Below are 21,245 nucleotides of genomic sequence, written 5' to 3' on the forward strand. Positions count from 1 at the left end.
TGAGTCAACTGTCTTTATCACATATTCACGCCATCTGTTGCCTTCTCACTGCTCCTGCCAACTCTGCAGGTAAACACACAGCCTCTGCTGATTCTCTGCACAATCTAGTTCAAGAGGCGAGTGTGCTTTGGTCAGTCCAAAGAGCAAATAATACAAAGAACACACAAAATAAAATACAACTTATGATGTAAGTTAGTAAGTAAAGTTTATACATATTGCACCTCTCACAGATACAAAATCACAAAGTGCCTAAAAAATGTTTGTAGTCAGTTTATTGAACATGTTAACCCTTCTGACCCGGTCTGGTTTGCCTGTTTATAAAGCATAGAAAAGATTCAAGATTTTTATTTGCCATTTGCATGTACACCAAACAGTCCAGACACATAGGAATTCTAGTGCAGGCTCTTTGAGTCAAGTAAAAAGAGTAAAAAGAGTTAAGGGCAAAGAAAAGCACACAGACTAAAATAAAATAAAAAATAAAAAGTATACAAGGTAAATAAATTAAAATAAAGTAAGACAAAAAAACTTATATACTTACAAAAGAGTGCAAAAAATATAATAAATTATGAACTATGGGGGATATTGCATTTGTAATGACCATAACTAGTGCAAATATTGCACAGTAATATTTCACAGCAGAGTGAAGTATTGAGGATTATTGCACATTTAATCACAGTGAATGGATCAGTATTTTATTTTGGTTTTGCCATCAGTTTGACTGTGGCAGGGAAGAAACTGTTATAGAACCGTGTCTTATGTGTAGTGATACTGTCCGCGCTGCTGCGCCTGAGTCTGTATGTGCAGTGTTTGTGTCTGAGCAGAGAGCGAGCTGGGTGGAGTAAGCCTCCAATGATGCTCTCTGCTCTTTTTCCAGCATCACTGTGTGTATATTGTGTCCATGGAAGGAAGCTTAGTCCCAATAATAACAAAGTAGAATTCATAACAATTCCTAGATCTTCTTAGCCAAGTTCATTCCAACTCATTTCAACTAGTTTTACACTTATTTCTTTTATTTTTTTGCATTCATGGTCAATAAACCGAATTTACATGCAATCATACCTAATTTCTGAGATAAAAATAAGGAGAAACGATTAGTTGTTTTGGACCCTGTCCACAACACGCCTCCATTTTTTTTGCTTCTCCCCAGCTTGACCCAGTCACATGCACAATGAAAAAACTTTAGGAGAGACACTATCGATGCTTGTGCTCAGAAGTTGTAGTGCAGCCTCCAGGTATTCACACACAGGCAATCCTCTGTGCTCTGCTTACAACAGGCCTTCTCCTTTTCCCAAAACCACTCACAGAAGCAGGTAGATATGCACCTCTGACTTTTCTTTAATACAAAAAACAGCAGATGCAAGCTGGGAAATGATACTTAGGTTTGTAGACTTTTTGTTACAGTGATATGGATCAATTATTCGGTACAGCAATACTAATTTAAAAAACCTTTTTTGTTGTTGTTGAGAATTACAATTCATGCAGGCTATTCAGGCAATCAGTAGCTGTAATCCGATGTGACTGGGTTTGCTTTAGTTTCCATTTAAAGAAACATGGAAAGATTCCAAAATGTTGCAAAGATGGTACTTTGTTAGAGTAATACAGGATATGGTTTAACTCTGGAACAGTGTATGTAGGATTACCATAACAAAAATGTCACCACACTCGAGCTGATGCATATAATTAATAATGTGGAATAATGTTCTGCCCAAGATCATGCAAGCCTCTGCAAAAAGCAGCACCAAGTTGCCGACTCACAGTTAGATAAAGAGCCAGGAATAGAGATCATGTTGTCATGACTGTGTCCAGGGGCGCAGGTGTTACGTCTGTGTCTGACTCCCACAGTTGAAAGGCTAAATGTGTTCCCTCTGTGGCCCAGGATGCGTTTGCTGTGTGCTTTGGGTCTGTTTTTGGCCTTGCTGAATCTGTCTACATCTCTGCTGCTGGGAGCCTTCAACATCAGGTCATTTGGAGACAAGAAAGCCTCCAACACCACTCTGATGAACATCATCAGCACGGTCTGAAACTGCATCCAATATTCCCTTTTTTTCCCTAAGGAATAATGTAAATAGTGTAGAAAAAAATGTATCTCATCACAAATATTTGAACTATAAAGACAATTTATTTGGAAGGGTGCTGAGTAAACTAACACAAAGGTTAGCCTACATTTGGCATCCCTTCCATTGTAATAATTTGGTAGCACATTCAAAACATAAACACGTCATTAGATTTAGTTTGAGTACTGTATTGTTCAGGGGATTTGGACATTAAAGATGCAGTAGGTAAAAACTAAGTTTCTGTCAAATTTGCTGAAACTGACCCTATGTTCCAGTAGAACTATATGAAGCAGGTAATTAAAAAAAAAAAATCCAGCTCCTCTGGCACCACCTACAGCCTGTAGTGCGATTTGCAAAAATCCACCGCTCCCTGTTCAGATGCACCAATCAGGGCCAGGGGGGAGTGTCTAACTGCATGTCAATCACTGCTCATGCACACGCATTCATTCTCCCTTGTGGGGGGAGGGGCTTAGGAGAACATTTTGGACTTTTTTGTTGAGTCCTGGAAATCCTACCTACAGCACCTTTAACCCTCTGATGACGAAGGACGTGTAGCTACGTCCATCGATAACACTACATTTTATTTTACACATTTATAATACATTTATTTACTGTTTTATTCATTTATTACACTACTTTTGTGAACCTAAGACTTTGGTAAACTCATTTTCAAGAACCAAAACAATTCATCCACATGAGTAAAGGTGTAAATGTTTTCACAAGAGATTTGAGGAATTCCAAAAAGCCAAATTTGGTCCTCAATATACAGAAAACTGAGTTTGTTCTAAATATGTAGATATTAAACACATGGGTGTCAGGTTTTATGCAAATACCATTAAAAGGTGAATTTAAGAAGATATTGAAAAATCGAAAAAAGCCCTTAGACCTCAGAGGGTTAAAGGGGCACTCCAGCAGTTTTATTTTTTCACATTCATACAGTTGGGGGACTTAAAAAAGGGAGATTACATTTTTTTTATAAAAACAAAAAATAAATGGATCCTACATTTTCCATAAGGCAACATTTCATAATTTTTTTAGACCCTTTCTGCCTGGAAAATACCCATGGCTTTCAATTCTATGTCCCAAAAACAACCTATGGGGTCGTTTTTTGGGGGGAGGACAGTCTCAAGCTTTTATGTGTAGAATTAGTGGAATGCCCCTTTACTATAAAACAATAATAAGTACGTAATTATTTCTGTTTCTGTTTGTTCGAGGAGAAACATACTTGAAATCAATTCGACCTGTGTTGCGTTGTGTTTTTGTTTTTCAGATTGTTCATCGCTATGACATCATTCTGATCCAGGAGGTCAGAGACAACGATCTGTCAGCAACCAAAAAACTCATGGAGCATGTCAACAAGTTAGACCAACCACGCACCTTATATAGAGCACACACAGTGTTATTACACAGATAGCATTATGGGGACTTTTTGTAGACGTTTGTAGACAGATGGACAGCTATGTGTGTGTCCACAAAGATGAACATTAAAGAAGGAATGTTTTTCTTTCATTTTATCGGAGATGTTCCCTCCCCTTATTACTATTCCTGTGTAATGAAATACTGGAATTGAACGTGTTCCATTGGGCTGGTATCTCAAATCTGCTTCTCTCACTTTAGGCCATAATTTGTATAAGCTGTTCACTGAATTTAAGAGTATTTGCATTTTGGAATCTGCCTTCCCAGTGGGTCATTTCCCTAGCCCTTGTACTGTGTTAGAAAGCTGCACATATTTTTTGTGTTAGCGAGACCTGTGATTAACTCCCCAAATACTCCTAACAATTATGGATTATCATCCAATATTATTTGAGCATCAGATCATGATCACAGTGACACCAAATGACCAAACTGAAAGGTCTTTTTAAGTGATATTTTCAAATTTAATTAGGGCTGGGTTATATAGAGAAAATCCGATGTTGTGATAATCTTGTCGATATTCTGGCGATGTTGTACGGTTGACAATTGGTGCTTTCCCAAAATATTAACAAATGAGAGTTTAGATAAATAATCATCAGTACCATGGATATAATGACCAAGTGTGAAAAGACAAATAGTAGAACTGATAGAACAGTAAACAAGAAAAAGGCAACACTTATGTCATATCATGATATTACGATATCCAAAATGTAAGACGATATCTAGTCTCATATCAACATATCAATATCTATGTTGTGGATGGTAATATATTAGAATAATATAATGTTCATAGAGAGTGCTGGGTCTTATTGTGCAATTTTCTCTCTGTCATTATCTGTGTGTGTGTGTGTGTGTGTGTGTGTGTGTGTGTGTGTGTGTGTGTGTGTGTGTGTGTGTGCGTACGTTTGTGTGTGTGTGTTTTCTCAGAGGTTCTCCTGAGTTCAGGTACAGTCACATCGTCAGTGAGCCTCTGGGTCGCGGCTCCTATAAGGAGAGATACCTCTTCCTCTACAGGTACACACACAAGGGCAAAAAGAAAGCAATTATAACGGTAAAACTAAATTTTGTTGAGAGCCTATGTTGACATCCCACATCATAGAGCAGAAACAGAAATAATTGTGTTATAAAGTTTTATTTACTTCAAATGTCTTTGTCCTTAATTGTTAGCGATGACTGCCAGAAAACTATTTATGTAAAAGTAGAGCTATACAACTTTAAAACTAAAACACTATTCAGCAAAATGTAAAGTGTCACAAGTATAATCACACATAATGCAGCAGAATGGGTCCTGACAGAGTAATATGGATAAAATGGTATAATAATATTTATATATGTTATATATTACATTTTCAGATTATTACTGCTGATGCATAAAGATAAGAAGGATTTTAAAGTTGAAGCTGGTCTTGGTAGAACAAAATAAAAAACTACTTGATATACTGATGGGCAGGTTAATCTGTACCAATACATTATGTTTTGTATGTAATAGCTCCATCTGAAAAGTAATGCGTAACTATAGTCGTCAGATATATTGTAAATATTGCCCTCTGAAATATAGTGGAGTAGACGTATTAGGTAATAGAAAATGGAAAGTAAATACGTCAAAATTGTATTGAAGCACAGTATTTGAATACATGCACAGTTACTTTTTAAATACTGGCTTAATGAAAGATGTTTCAAGATAGATATTAACAGATTGAAGTTTTAGATAAATATGGGTGATAATGTGTCACATGCTGTGTCATGCTAATGCCATTGAATGCAATTTATTGACAAAGACACGTGAAGCATCACCAAAGTGTATTCTGAGTGAGAATTGCTTGCAAATGTGTGGTAGAATTAAAATAAATTTAAAATGTCCATATTATATGAAGTGCCAAAATATATTATTCACAGTCCCAAACACTTTTGGATCATGAAATTACTGTACATTTCTGTACAAAATGCTGAAGGAACACAGAATGCATTTTGGTCTAGCTTTATTTAGTTATGTCAGACAGTGGTTGAATGTAACTAAGTACCTTTACTCAAGTACTGTACTTAAGTACAAATTTCAGGTACTTGTACTTTACTGTACTTTTTACTCCACTACATTTATCTGACAGCTTACTTTACAAATTAAGATGTCTGCACACAAAACACATATAGTTTAGAAAATATAACGTTTATGATTGTTTATTATAAATTAACCTGCCCAAGTCTACAAGTCCTGCTGAAATGATTCACCGATCTGACCGAACATATTTTTACTTAAGTAACATTTTCAATGCAGGACTTTTACATGCAAAGTATTTTTTACACAGTGGTATTAGTGCTTTTTACTTGAGTAAAGGATCTGAATACTTCTTCCACCACTGAATGCAGTTATCCTATGGTAATGATACTTAGATGTGGTTCCTTGGCAAAAAAAGGCATGTTAAACACATAATCTGACACATCTGCACACCACATTCACCCATCATCACATATTCAGGATTAGTCAAGCTGCACCCTAGTGGTCAGCACTGGAAGACACAGGACTGATAAAGTTCTATATAAGTTCAATATGTTACACATGACTTTTGGAAATGCTCCAGTAATAATATGGCTTAAACAGAGGCTAATTTGCGAACACTAAGTCTTTGTTTGATACAGCACAGTATAATTTATGCTCCTCTTCTTATACTTAGTTACAGAATTCTGCCTGTCTGTGTTGGTTTTACTTTTGGTTTTTATGTAGCTATGTGACTGTTTGCTTTAATTGTCAGCTTTTAACCATCTAAGTTGCTGCCTCAGTCTGCTGTATCGTTCATCTTTATTCATGTACTGTACATCGCTGCTGGTCCATGTTTGCTTTACTGTTAGTTTTTATGTTTTACTACGTGTGTAATTTCTAAAAGCCTAATCAGGGACAAGGACTGGAAATTAGCTTACGGCTAGAAGTCCCACATACGTTGCATCAGTTGCACTTTAGATGTATCACTGCCTATATTTATTGTCCCTGAGGAATAAATAAAAAAATAAAATACTGTGAATATAGCTAACTATGAGAAAGAGTTGTTGGATTTCTTAAAAAGTAAAGTTGTACAAGAAAATGACAGGTGTGGTTGAGCATATCTTTCCTCTCCAGGGAGCAGAAGGTGTCCGTAGCTAAAAACTACACATACGATGACGGCTGTGAGTCCTGTGGGACAGACATCCTGAACAGAGAGCCCTTCGTCGTCATGTTCACCTCCAAACAAACAGGTAGGGTCTGGAAGAGAGCGGCAATAACAGACTGATGCTGCTTTTTCACTGTCAGACAGTGGTGGAATGTAAGTACATTTACTCAAGTACTGTCCGTAAGTACAAATTTGAGGTACTTGTACTTTAGTTGAGTCTTTTCTTTTCATGCCACTTTCTACTTCTACTCCGCTATATTTTCAGAGAGAAATATTGTACTTTTTACTCCACTACATTATTCTGACAACTTTAGTTACTAGTTACTTTAAGATTTGTGCACACAAAACACATGTAGTTTATAAAATACAATTTTGTAAATTGATATTATAAATTAAACTACCCAACAATTTAGTCCAGCTGAAATGATTAGCTGATTAGCTGAACACTAAACACAGTTGAGTGACAGAACTGTTTTGATTGTTTCCAGTAGTATTTTAACAGTGTGTTATTAGTGCTTTCCCCCCATTTGATAAGAACATTTGTAAGGACTTTTGCTTTTAGATGTTTTGTTTCAAAACAGTGTATGAAATTCATGACTAAAATAGTCATGCATTCTGTCATTGTGTTACTAATGGATGGAATCATACTGAAAGGGAATTATTACCCTTTTTGCTGGGGACCCCCTTAAAACCCCCTGCCCCCACTGTGGGGACCACTGAACTAGAGAACTAAGCACCAGACTTGTGTATGTGGAGATTCTGAGCTCATGAGGTCTGTTGGAGACCAATGTTTTTTTTTTTTTTTTTTTTTTTTGTTATTGAGAGTGTTTTTGTATTTTGTATTTATGAGAGAATTTCACTTGTATGTGTGTGAGGTAATTGTGAATAATGTCCCAGATGGCCCCTCATACAAACCTCTCAAGTTGTCTCTCTTTCAAACATTTTATCTCTTCTGTTTTGCCAGCTGGGAGGAACTTTGTTCTGATCCCCCAGCACACCTCTCCGGAGTCAGCTGTGAAGGAAGTGAATGCTCTCTTTGATGTGGTGACTGATGTCCGCGCCCGCTGGGACACCAATGTGAATATTCTCCGCCACATACACTCACAGTCAATTGTTTAGTGGAGCTGAGTTAAAAAAGAAAGAAAGAAGTGGAGTGCAAAGGGTGATTGATTTTGTAAAATATGAGCTGAGGATGACAGAAGTTGAACCATTTCCCTCTCCCTGCAGGACATCGTGCTGCTGGGCGACTTCAACACAGGCTGCAAATATGTGTCGGGCTCCGACTGGGAGCAGATCCGCCTCTTCACTGACAAGAGTTTCCACTGGCTGATCACCGACCAGGACGACACTACAGCGACACACACCAACTGCCCTTATGACAGGTGGTTACACACACACACACACACACACACACACACACACACACACACACACACACACACACACACACACACACACACACACACACAAAGAGAGAGAGACACACATGCACAGACTCTTAATTCCAAATCTCTTTCTGTATTTGCAGGATTGTGGTCACTGATGACATGATGAAGGGAGTGGTGCCCGGCAGTGCTAAGGTGTACGACTACATGGTGGATATGAATCTCAGCCAGAGTCTGGTAAAAACAACTTTAGTTTTATATTTTTTTAGTTTATATTCCCCTATATAATGTAATTCACTTCCCTTGCCAGGTACAAAAACACAGAGTATGTAAAGAACCACTTAACACCAGCTAAAGATCTTTTTTCTGTGATTGATCTCCAGTAGTTTCTGTTTCCACCTTGTAGCAGTGATGTGGAAGTGTAGTCAGCAGGGCAGAGATGGCAAAAGTACTCACTTCCCGTACTCAAGTAGAAGTACAGATACTTGTGTTAAAAAATACTCTGGTAAAAGTAGAAGTACTGATTTAACTTCTTTACTCAAGTAAAAAAGAATAAATGCCGCCGAATCTGTCGAGTCGTCTTGTAGTGGTGCGTCAAGGGCAACGTATATTCCCATCCAATTACATTGAATTTGGTATTGATGACGCGAAAAATAATAACGGTAACTCCACTGAAATTATTTAAAACTAAAGTAATGATCGGATTTTGTAAAATGTCAGGAGTAAAAAGTACAGATATTTGTGTTGTAATGTAAGGAGTAAAAGTAAAAAGCTGGCACAAAAATAAATAGTAAAGTAAAAATATCTGAAAAATCTACTTGATTTCGTTACTTCCCATCTCTGCAGCACGGTCAGTGCACGGTGACATCATTGTTGGGTGAGGTTACAGGTGCAGCAGACTCTGAGTAAATCGCTGCTTTTTGTTACTCTTTAAAGGAACACGCCGACTTATTGGGAATTTAGCTTATTCACCGTAACCCCCAGAGTAAGACAAGTCGATACATACCCTTCTCATCTCCGTGCGTGCTGTAACGCTGTCTGACGGTTCCAGCATTAGCTTAGCCTAGCACAGATCCTGCAGGTAACTGGTTCCAACGAGCCTACTGCTCCGAATTGTGACAAAAGTGACAAAATAACACCAACATGTTCCTATTTACATGTTGTGATTTGTATAGTCACAGCGTGTACAAAAAACAACGTAACATGAGACACAGCCGTCTTCTGACAGTAAACAAACCGGGAACTATATTCTCAGACAGGCTTGCTGCGAGCAACAAAAAAAAACTATTATGGTATGGTCAGCAGTTTTGGTTGATAGGTTAAAAAAAACAAGCAAACCCCCAGTATACTGTAAAGGCCTTTAGTGATGCTGGTGGCAAAGGTATTTTAATGGCCTATTGAGTTTTCCAGTACATGATAAAACAAACTGTTTAACTGAGGCAATCTTCTGTATGCAAAGCCGGACGAACAACAGAATTTTGCCACAGAGACTATCTGCAATGCTTTTTTCTTTCTCTCTCAGGTATTGGCTGTCAGCGACCATTTCCCTGTGGAGGTGAAGCTGATTTGACAGGCTTCTCAGCAACCATGTAACATTGAATTTACAGGACCAAAATAAACAAACTACAAACAAATGATTTCATTGCAAACTTTTTTTCATTGAACAGGCTTAGGAAACAGACGAGTGGGACATGAAAGGGCATACAAGGTGAATGAAAAAGCCCCTTTTTTGACAATTTTCTTTTTTTTAAATGTATATATCACTTTCTACTGAAATGCAATGTCAACAGCGCTGTGGATAGATCTGGCAAGCGAGACTAATCTAGAGTAACTGGGACAATGATTCTCATTGAGCACAAACAAAAGTCCATTTACTTTTATTGCATTGGCGTATATATGTACTATAAACAAATATAAGGCAGGACAGTTTTCAGTGATGGGAATTAAAAATCTTTGCACATAAAACTGAATCTATCTGCATATTATGACACCAGCATATGTCTCTGTTGCCTTCAAACCGAGACTATTGCGTTTTCTGATCAGTTTGTCTGTCTGTCAGCACGATTACTGATTCATGAAACTTGGGTGTAGCACGGGCCAAGAAAGAACCCAAATACACACTTTTGTTAACATTGCGAGACAGGGCATGGCTTTGGTAGTCTGCGCTCTCCCAGTGCCCGTGTAATTTCTCAATGTGACCAGAGGATACAATTTTAAGTCTCCTGAGATAAGTACTGCCAAAAATAAAACTGACCTTCAATTCCTTCTTTAAATCACACCAATAAACCATCTGACCACATACTGTAAATACACCCATTTATTGAGAAATATCAGGCTAAAAAGCAGTCAGTCATGTGTTGGGGATAAATCGGTTAGAGATCACAAAGGCGTAGCCCACTGTGGGCTGTTCAAATACACCAGAGCTTACTTTCATAAGTTATGGTTCTTAAAGGGACAGTAAGGCTAGGCACTTGGTGGAGGCCTGTCTGTGGCAGCAATTCACTAAACCCCAGCAGTCAGAAAAGAGTGCTTTATTCCTCGGACTACTGCTTTGTTCAGCATTCCCTCTCTTCATTCCTTCTCTAGCTCACTCGATCACTACTGCTGCTGCTGCTCTCTCTCTCTCTCTAGTTACGGATACTTACTATGTATTATGCCTAACAGTGTGTTAATTTGCTTTGACTTCAAATATTATCATGTTACGAAATAAGAGTTTAGAATAAAAGTTTTTTTTTTAATATATTTACTAATGTACTGTGAAATTTGTGTTGTGTTTATTTGTCACTGAATCATTGGCATCAATCCTGGGTATGTCTCCCCCTGTGCTTGCTGGTTGTACACTGTTACGAAGGTAAGTTGCAGGGAGCGGTGTTCAAGGGTCTATTAACACTAATGCACACATGACACTGTGTTTTCAACAAATGTCACAAACTCCCTGTAATGCGTGTATATGTGCACCACTTTATGGGTGTTCCCTCTCTCCTTTAGGCTCTTCTCTTTTTAAGCATCTCCAAATACATGCGGAGCGACTTCTGAATGGAGTCTTTGGTGATGAAGCTGACAAAGTTTTGGATGTCGGCATCTCTGTTGGACGTCAGCTTGTCGACGGTTGGCTTCCTCATCATGGACTTGGTGATCTGTCTGGCGTGGTCTGTAAAGAAAGAACCGATGTACAGTTAGCTCGCCGACTCCAATTCAAGTTAAGTTTGTTTTTCTGCCCCTACATTCTTGTTGATCAATGTTTGATTGGTTGCATCAATAGGTAGCATCGACCCGAGGCTGACATGGGACTTTAAAGCCCAGTTCAGACCAAAGATTCGCGCCGAGATGTAAGCGCTTTAGAACGGCGCAGAGAAAAATTGCAGCAGTCTGAACCGGCCTGACTCAGCTCCTCGCCAGAGGCTGGTTTTAGAACGTAAGAGACGTCTCCTGTTTCAACAGCCAATAGCAAAGTCATCTTGTAAAGTCAGCTACAATAAAAGTATCCATAATCCATTTTATTTCTGTTACAAACATGTTAACGGAGGCTCAATGTGCGCCCGCGAGCATGTGCGGTGGAGCGAGCTAGAGAGTGACTGAAGAGAGGGAGCGCCTAGGACTTTTATTCAGAGAAATAAAACATTGTTTTCGCCGATTCATCACTAGAAATATAACTGTGGCAAGCATCTCACTATCACTGACGTTATCCAGATTCAGATTAAGACGCAACAAATGATATATTTAGCTACAAAAAGCCTGAAGTTAGGACGGAAGTACAAAGAGCTGTTGCTATGGAGATGATACGCTGTCTCGTCTTGTCACATCGGTGTGAACTGGCAGGTTTCAGAGCGCTGCAGACCGACGCGTTGCAAGTTTGAAAGTTGAAAGTTTCAACTCGTCCAAACCTCCTATTTTGTAAGGTGCCAATATACCTGGAATAGCCAACCACTTGGTCATGGCCTGTGCGGCTGTGGTGAGGACCTGGTCTTCAGGTACCAGCTGGTCCACCAGTCCTATCTTCAGGGCCTCCGACGGGTTGTAGAGCAGCCCCAGCTCCAGAGCCATCTCTGTGGTTCGGTGGCCAACTGTGTTCACCATGGTGTCCTTGAACCTGCAGACGGCAGCAATTGTTCAATGAGGTGAAATAGAGCAGGGTATCGGTAGAGACCTTTTACTGTACATACCAACACTATCATCATCATCATCATGAAAATTAACTTCACCATCTTATTAACCATCTTATCAACCTGTACTGCGGCTTTTAATATTGTATAAAGATCTCCATCATGAGTGATGTGTTAGATTTCATTTTTTGTGTCACTGCCTATTACTGATTAATTACTGACTAATACACCTCCACCCTGGCATCACCTGCTCAGCCTGCTTCCCTCTGGGCGGACGTACAGGAGCATAAAAACCAGAACAATCAGACTGAAAAACAGTTTCTTTCCATGGGCCATCAGAACACTCAACAAACATCATTAACTTGCTTTTATCATCCTGCAATAATATAACAATAATCATACACCATGTGCAATTCTTTTCCTGTCCTGTCCTTAGTAGGGCTGTGTATTGGCAAAAATCTGGCGATACGATACGTATCACGATACATGGGTCACAATTCAGTATATTGCAATATATTGCGATACTGTGCGTAAGACGATATATTGGGATTTTTTTTTTTTTAAGTATAATTTTAGAAAAACTAAGATTTAAAAAAAGGCATGATGTGCATAAAAGTCAAAGAAGTTTACTTTAGGTAAACACTTCAGTACACAGGAAATCAAACTGCCAGTTTGGGATTGTGGTTCACAGGTTCTTAGTGAGCTAATGTTTATATGCTAAGTAGGCCAAAGTTCAGCCATAGCTACATTGTTAGCTTCTAGCAAAAAGTCAGGCACTGCTAGGTAAGGACACTAGTGGTGCGTCTCAGCATAGCCATCTAGAGGTAGGGGGTTTAACATAACATAACAATAACATGACACAACATCAACGAGAGCCACTGTCTTACATGAACGTAACCCCCCGCCCCCAAAAATTTTTTTTTGAAAATCTATACAGTATTACAAAATAAAATATTGCAATACTCAAGTGTATCGATTTTTTCTTACACCCCTAGTCCTTTGTGTGTTTAGGTCTTAAATTGTTCTTGTTTGTAGCTATTTATTGTCTATCTCGTTTATTATCTCTGATGCACCTTCCGTTGTGGCACTCACAAATTCATTGTATGGGTCTCTGTGCAATGAAAATAAAGGTTTATCTTATCTTATCTTCCTGCTCTGCATGGTTGCATGGTTCAAGAAAATGGCTATCCTCTGTGTTGTCTGGCTGTGTTTTGTTGCTTGCGTGGCTTCATGTACTGAATGTGGATGTTGATGTGTGACTTTACTGGTGTCTTGCTGCTTCCTGTCACTCTGCAAGGCTTCTGTCTTTATGGCGTCTTACTGACTCTGTACATTTTAACCCATACTAATGTCTGGCGGTTTACTGTTGCCCTGGTCTCAATACATCTCGCCAACGGGCTAAAGTTGATAAGTAGCCGGCTCGCTAACACTGGTACATTTGCAGAAATTTGAACTGATGTGCGTTGTCCTTTATCTAACCAAATAAATGAAATGAAATCAACATAACCGCCACAGCTATCACGGGCGTTGTCATACTTTCCTTACCAAAAAGGTGCTACGATGCCCAGCTGCGTCTCATTGAGGCCGATGCTGTACCGAGGGTTGTCCGCCATTATCCTGTAGTCACACGTCATAGACATAAGACAGCCACCTGCAGGACTGGAACCCTGTGGGGGGAGTTATGAGTTATGCTAAAGGCCTATCTGAGAGGGCTTTCACACCTGTCTCATCTAGGTCGGTTGAGTCGCACTAGAGATTTGTATTCTCACTATAAATGTGTATCGGTTCCAAATATCGGTTATCGATTTCATTAACTACCAATAATCGGTATCTGCTTTGAATAACCAGTATCAGTCGATCCCTAACAACAATAGAATGCAGCGAAGCCGTCACTCGCATCACTCGTGACTATCAGTGGGTGGGTGGATGTCATACGTACATTGATCGCAGCTATAGTGACCATGTTGGAGCTGTAGAGCTTCAGCCACATCTCCTGAACGGCTCTCCAGAACTCTCCACAGCGCTCCGGACTCTTCCCGTACATCTCCATGATGTCCAGCCCGGCTGAGAACACCTTGGGCTGGTTCTGAATTGACACAACACACACAATACTCAGGCTAAACTTTCAGATTATACTGCGATATAGATATATATATATATATTTATATATATATATATATATAAAAAACGACACACTCTCCAGCTGTGAAAATAAAGAATATTTTCTATAATACAATTACAAACATTAACTTCACTTTAACTTCCTAGTAATACACAAAGCTAAAAGTCTGCACTTTTTTAATCTCTCGCAGAAAGGCTCTGCTGCTTTAAACGTTGAGGTTTTACTGTACCGAGGTGATGATGAGGCCTCGGCAGCCCTTATCCATCTCCAGCTTCTCCACGCCGATGCAGAACTCTGTGAGGAAATCTAAACTGAGGCTGTTGACCGGCGGACTCTGCATGCGCATCACAGCCACACCTACAGAGAGACAGAGATGCTGATCTTTTGCCTCAATACTTTCACATAAATTCCCTACAGATTGCAAAATGAAAAGAAATGCTATAAAATGGTAGAAATGATGAAATAATTAATGTAAAGCCTCAGCTCTAATTGTGTTTTATAGGCAGTTAAGAAATGTATAGATGGCCAGTAAAAACAACAGCAATATCTAATTTTTGAGACAAGAAACAATCTCTGTCAACGCAAGAGTTTTAGCTCCAGCAGCAAAACTAAGCTCCGTTCATATTAAAGGTGCTCTGCCACATGTATTTCATTACTTTGTGGTAATGTCTGAAGTTCTACCATGGACTCTGTAAAAAAAAAAATGCCTTGGTTACCTTGTTTCAAGCCATTCTAAAGTGGTATAGAAAGCCTGCAGGAATGCTCAGCTCGATTTGTGCCAGTTCTCATTAATATTCAAGGAGCTTAGCTGCTTGACTCTGGCTATCAGCTAGCCAATGAGAGCCTGGCTATCAGCATCCTTTACCCAGCACAACTGGGCGAGCTCATGAATAGTAATGAGCTCAGGCAACACCACGTCAAACTGACCAGCTTTTGTAATTGGCCTGATTTCTCCGCTTATTTCTTTTCAGTGGCTAGAGCTGACAGCGGAGCCAACAGTTCATTTTCACATTCACGACATAACACAAACACATATGGACCTAACATATTTCAAAAAAATACAACTAAAAACGGTTTTGTGTAGCAGGGCACCACTTTACACATCTGACAACACATACAACATGACCATTCACACACACTGGGTATGTGCTGGTGTAAACAGGAAGCAGATTGTCCAACATTACTCTATATATATATAACACAATAAAGGAAAGGGAAAAAGCAAAAAAGCATAATATGAGCACTTTAAAACCCCGACACAAGCTGACAGGAAGAAAAAGTTGCGGTGTACTGAGCTTTTACCAAAAATGTTTACCTGTGCTTTGGTCAAATTCCACATCGATCTTGGGCGAAGTGGAGTTGTTCCTCTGCTGAGCGACGAGGAGGGGAGACACACTGCCATGAGTGCTGCAGGAGGACCGCCGGGAAAGAAGACCTACACACACACACACACACACACACACACACACACACACACACACACACACACACATTAAATGTTGTCTCGTCTTTGGCATGTATATTTATCAAGCTTCTAAGAATTACAATACACCCAAGAATGCTAAAAAAAAAAAAAAAAAAAAAAAAAAAAAAAAAAGCTTTTAATAAAAAGACAGTAATCTTTATGAGCAGCTCTATGGGACATGATTACAGTAATCATATGTACTGTATGTCCAGAGCAGGAAAAACCCTACATCTGCCATATTGTTCATTCTTAAAAAAAATAAAGATCATTTTACTCCATAATGTTTTTGTACAAAAACTAATGTATTAGAGTTTATATATATATATATATATATATATATATATATATATATGAAAGAGAACATAGAGACAGAAATAACAGACCGTAGAATAGCCGTGATTGACAAATCAGAAACGAGAATTCAACCACGCAGTGTAATAGCTTGAATTACTCTTTAACGCGTTATTTTTAAATATATAATATAAATATTCAAATGAACTATAACCTGACACGCATTGATAATGAAAGTTAAGGTGCACAAGCTGACATAAACTTAGGTTTATTATGTCCGTCGTGTATCCATTGGCAGCTAAAGGTGTCCTGTGACCTTTGTTCCAGTTTCTGGAAGCTAACACAACTAACCCAGCTAACAGTAACAGCCAAAACAGCCGCAGGTGAGATGGCAATTTATAACATTTAAGGCATTCTGTTAGAATGATAGGTGCATAGACATGCAGCCATACCTGACAAGCCGCACGAGTTCCTTAGTGCAGCTCTTAATGCCATTTTGTCCTGCTCAGATTCTGGATGGAGGAGACCCTTCTTTTGGAGACCACTGCTACTTCCGCCAACGACAAGATGGGCGGGACCATGAGCTTCTTCTTTAGCTTTTGTTTAGCGGAGATTGGCCGTTTTAAAAATATTACCGCCACCTTGTGCTTCACTGTGTATGGACCTTGTTATTACATATCCATGGTATGAAAACTTAAAGGAGTTTAAGACATAAAAAAACAACAAAAAACATATATATTTTGATATTTAACAAGATATATTTTGATGTCATATATGACAGAGGGTTTATCTGACAAGGTTACCAATGGACTAAAACCTTAAAAAGTAGCTCTTGTGAAAGGTTCATACCCCCAAGGTGTTCCACAGAGCAAAACAGGAGGTCAGGGCTGTAGTCAAGTCCACCTTTGTCGAGTCCAAGACAAGTCCAAGACCAGGACTAGTTGAGACCGAGTCAAGACCGAGTCTAAAAAGGTTTGAGTCCAAGTCAAGACCGAATCCAAATGAGAGACAGTCAAGACTGAGAAAGTAAGCATCAAATTAGGCCACATTATTTACTTTAAGTATAGGGTACCAATTTCACATAGGCCTAAGTCACATAAAGCTGAAGTGTAACTTTACATATTAGATGTTGAGTCTTTTTATTCTGGTGTAACAAAAACATTCTGGACTACCGATGGAAAATGTAACAAATAACAAGCAACACAGGTGTCACTAAAAAACTGACATGTTCACATTCTTGAAGTGAAAATAAAGCATGTAGTGCTGGAAAATAAAATAACAACGGGTATCCATCGGAGACGATTTTTTGCTCGCAGGTTTCCCTATAGAGCTCCCCCTACAGCTTCAGGATAGGTATTTGGCAGCTTCTATGTTTACTTGTGTCTGACTCTTCGCTCAGTCAGTCTGCCGTTTCCTCTTTCTCTGTTCCTCTGACAATGCTTTCCTAGCTTTCTGATTCTTTTTTGCCGGCTCAGCCATGACGATAGTGTGAAAAACTCCATCGCTACCTTGTTAGCCGGTTCCTGAATGGGTGTATGCGTGCAGTGCCGTGAAGCAATTTGTTACATCGCCAGACCTGATATCAAGAAATACTTCCCGATGCTGAGGCCGGCGGCTCGCCGGCCGAAAGTTGCAAGGGTGGTTTTTACGCTCATAGGCGCTAAGCGGGAGCGAGACGACCACCATTCAACCCGAAAAAAAAGTCATTAACCATTCCAATGACTCCGAAGCTGTTCAGTTAAGGTAAATTAAGCAAAAAAAAACTGCATAGTTCCCCTTTAACTCATTCCGCCCATTGCACATACTATATATTTTTTGCACATTCTGCACTCAATCCATTCAGATTCTGTTTTTTCTCATGTAAACAGCTATTTTGTATATATTTGTTTCTGTATTTATTATTTATTTTATATTAATGTTCAAATGTTTGTTTGTCTATGTATGCACCAACCACCAGGGCAAATTCCTTGTAAGTACTTACTTGGCAATAAACCTTTTTCTGATTCTGATATCTGATTCTATGTCACAGAATGGACATCAGTGGAGTGGGAGGCTGCTGTGGTCCTTCTGGACTCACTAACTGGAACTGGACTCACAATTACATAGTCTGTAACTCTGGTAAAGTGCAATCTATCTTTTGTACGTATAATTTATAATAACCTCCCTTTTGCACACCCAATGCACATCCAATCTGCACACTATGCATGCATGCTTGTTTTTGACCACTTTTTACTTTTAATTCTTATAATATATTAATATATTAAATTATAGTTGTGACATCACAACCGTACCGAAGTCCTGACGGCCCGTTTAAAGGCACAGTTTCTGTATACGGACTGTTGGCATTTCTCTGTGGATTATATATAATTAAAAAAAAGACATGGAAATCCCACATTTTACATTTTTTAAATATGGAACCTTTAAATTATACCTCGGTTGTCAGCATCTTATGTTTAATCAGACTGAATACTATACAGAATATAACACTACAGGTATATACAGTATATATATCCACTGTATAAAATACTTTTTCCCCATAAAGCTCTGTTTTCATTGGATCCTCTAATGACTCATTTCAGTTGCAAATAAATGTGGTGCGTAAAGTTATATTTTTTTCTCAAATGTAGTGGAATAGAAGTAAAAAGTAACACGAGAAGAAACGGTTAAGTAAGGTACCTTAAATTTGTAATAAAGTACAGTACTTGAGTTAGGGCTAGTTACATTCCACTGGTGTTAACAAAAGCAGTAGAACTGATAGTAGAACTAGAACAGTGTATGTTCTGTTCTGTCTGATTGTGACACATCATCACAATGGAACACTGAATGTATCTACAGGAAGACGGAATTCCAGTCTCATTCCAACACAAACCATTGGAAAGGTAAGACACACTTTACATCTGCTTTTTACTTGACTTTTTATGTTTTTTACAACTGTATTGTGTTGGGGAAGAAGCAGGGTGATTGTAGTAAACTAAAAGGAAAAAAGCAGTGAAAAACATTTTTAGTCATCTGAAACCCAAACAAATATTGACAGGTTAATAAACGAATCAAAATCAAATAAAAAGGAACGCAAATCATTTCAGTTTTAGTTTTGTATTGAACTGACTAGACATGAGATGGCGCTGTGCCGCAATTGCTTTAAATCGGACACTAAAGTAACAAAAAGATTTCCATAAAGATATCATCAAGGCCATTCCTATTCAGTGATCCAACCATGTATTTATGTGTACAGACTTCTGAGACATTATACGCTAACAAAAGCTACTGTAAAACTAAAAACTTAATCTATGAAAACTAAAACAAACGATTGATCTAGTTAGCAACATAAGATCACCATTGTGTCACCGTCATCTGTGATTGATAGCAACATACAACATTATAAAAGATTATCTAATCTCGCATTGCTCTCCATTTTCAGTTTGGATTTGACTGATCATTTTACAAGACAAGATGTTGTTGAGGAAGAAGATGGAGCTAAAAACACAAGGCTTCACCATGAAGGCCACTATGAAGAACTACGTGGTGATGGGTCCCCCGGCTGCAGGGGCTTTTCGGGAGCGCCCTTTCAAACCAACTACCTTTCGCAAGTTCTACGACCGCGGATTGTTCCCGACGGCGCTGAAGCATGACGCCAAAGGCAACCGCATTAAATGGCAGGTGGAGATCGAGACGCTGGACTACCACCACTACCTGCCTCTGTTCTTTGATGGCTTACGGGAGACTGTTTATCCTTACGAGTTCTTCGCCCGCCAGGGAACACATGACATGCTGGAGCACGGAGGCCACAAGATCCGCCCCGTCATTCCCCAGCTCATCATGCCGATCAAGAACGCCCTGAACACGAGGAACCGTCAGGTGATCTGCACCACCCTGAAAGTTCTGCAGCATCTGGTGCTGTCTGGAGACATGGTGGGAGAGGCTCTGGTGCCCTACTACAGACAGATCCTCCCCATTTGTAACATCTTCAAGAACATGAACATCAACTCTGGAGATGGCATCGAATACGGCCAGCAGAATAGAGTGAACATTGGTGACCTGATCAAGGAGACTCTGGAGCTGTTTGAGCTCCACGGAGGAGAGCATGCCTACATAAACATAAAGTACATGGTGCCTACCTACGAGTTAATGAGTTCAATCCAGCCAATGGCCACAATGTACTCCAGGCATAAGGTCGCTGAGAGCAATTCCCTGCATCAATTTTCCAGAACAGAGGATAAACCCCTGAAAGCCCGATTCAGAAAGCAGCAGGCAGCGAAAAAACACAAAGAGCCTGATGAGTCCTTGCCAAGATTGGGCACTGGGCAGATGACCCTCTTTCCAGCCATTTCCACAGAGGAAGCATCTGTGGGACAAAACCAGGAGCGCAACAAGCTGCTGCCCAGGGCGCATTAAATGGCCAAACTACAGCATTCTCGGGACACACCCCACTCTTCTACTGTCCCTCTTTCTTTCTCTCTTTTTTCTCCCCCTTCATTTAAATGCCTTCTCATTCTTATCTATTCCCCTTTTTTGAGCACCACCACTGGTGAGCGTTCATCCTCACAGACAGGTTCTGGTTGGCCCAGACCTTTTCGGTGCTCCGGTTTCCTCTCACACTTTAGAAATATTAGGTTAGGTTAATAGGCAAAAAAAATAAAACCCAAAAATAAAAAACACAATATGATGTGATGGACTTTTTATTTAGCACTGCACAAACAGGCTGTATTAAATCAAACACATATAGGACTTGGCAATGTATGAATACGGGGCAGCCTCAATCTGCCGCAATGCCTAAAAGTGGACAGAACCTCTTCTAAACTTCATTTACACACCCCAAAATTTCCAAGTAGTGGCCAGCATGAGAACTGTGGTCATATCACTCATCACAGAGACGGATCAGGGGTCCCTTAATATATATATATATATATATATATATATATATATATATATGAATAATGAATATATTGAAGAATAATAATAATAATAATAATAATAATAATAAATTGAATTTATATAGTGCTTCAGGGAAAGGTAGAAAACAGAAACAAAACAAAACAAGATTCAGGCACAGATGAAAAGAGAGGGGGGTGTGGGGCTACGGATAGGCAGAGGTAAAGAAATGGGTCTTAAGGCTGGACTGGAAGATGGTGAGGGAGTCAGAGGTGCGGATCTCTTGGGGGAGGGAGTTCCTGCGCCTGGGAGCTGCTATGGAGAATAGCCTTGTGAGACCTTCCTGATCTTGCGAGCTCCAGTTTTCCACTCGCAGATCAGTCTGGCATCTTGAGATAGAGAA

At 39.4% G+C, this 21,245-nt stretch overlaps 2 protein-coding genes and 1 pseudogene across 2 annotated transcripts; 2 read left to right on the forward strand and 1 right to left on the reverse strand.

The window, feature by feature from the left end:
- Positions 1-1,877: 1,877 nt before the first annotated feature.
- Positions 1,878-9,629, forward strand: dnase1 (deoxyribonuclease I). The gene is made up of 8 exons (XM_028599321.1): positions 1,878-2,015; positions 3,325-3,413; positions 4,395-4,481; positions 6,577-6,692; positions 7,572-7,684; positions 7,835-7,989; positions 8,136-8,229; positions 9,515-9,629. Exons 1-8 carry the CDS (start codon positions 1,878-1,880, stop codon positions 9,560-9,562), a joined length of 840 nt encoding a protein of 279 aa, XP_028455122.1. The 3' UTR covers positions 9,563-9,629.
- Positions 9,630-16,569, reverse strand: eci1 (enoyl-CoA delta isomerase 1). Its single transcript, XM_028599320.1, has 7 exons — positions 16,426-16,569; positions 15,533-15,652; positions 14,447-14,574; positions 14,035-14,181; positions 13,641-13,762; positions 11,904-12,082; positions 9,630-11,143 (listed from the first exon to the last, which is right to left on the reverse strand). The coding sequence occupies exons 1-7, from the start codon at positions 16,466-16,468 to the stop codon at positions 10,977-10,979; spliced, it is 906 nt and encodes a 301-aa protein (XP_028455121.1). The 5' UTR covers positions 16,469-16,569; the 3' UTR covers positions 9,630-10,976.
- Positions 16,570-18,808: 2,239 nt separating this feature from the next.
- Positions 18,809-20,601, forward strand: LOC114570151 (parkin coregulated gene protein homolog pseudogene; annotated as a pseudogene).
- Positions 20,602-21,245: the final 644 nt, after the last annotated feature.

The sequence above is a fragment of the Perca flavescens genome, chromosome 15 (genome assembly GCF_004354835.1).
Source record: "Perca flavescens isolate YP-PL-M2 chromosome 15, PFLA_1.0, whole genome shotgun sequence".
Classification (NCBI taxonomy): domain Eukaryota; kingdom Metazoa; phylum Chordata; class Actinopteri; order Perciformes; family Percidae; genus Perca; species Perca flavescens.

Bases quoted from the DNA above. Each gene is read 5' to 3' on its own strand.
- eci1 (XM_028599320.1), bottom strand. From the start codon at position 16,468: ATGGCATTAAGAGCTGCACTAAGGAACTCGTGCGGCTTGTCAG. The intron at 14,182-14,446 runs GTACAGTAAAAC...GTGTCAATTCAG, and splicing joins GAGGCCTCATCATCACCTCG to AACCAGCCCAAGGTGTTCTC. The intron at 11,144-11,903 runs GTATATTGGCAC...CTTTCTTTACAG, and splicing joins CAAGTGGTTGGCTATTCCAG to ACCACGCCAGACAGATCACC.
- dnase1 (XM_028599321.1), top strand. From the start codon at position 1,878: ATGCGTTTGCTGTGTGCTTTGGGTCTGTTTTTGGCCTTGCTGAATCTG. The intron at 3,414-4,394 runs GTTAGACCAACC...GTGTTTTCTCAG, and splicing joins CTCATGGAGCATGTCAACAA to AGGTTCTCCTGAGTTCAGGT. The intron at 7,685-7,834 runs GTGAATATTCTC...CTCTCCCTGCAG, and splicing joins GCGCCCGCTGGGACACCAAT to GACATCGTGCTGCTGGGCGA.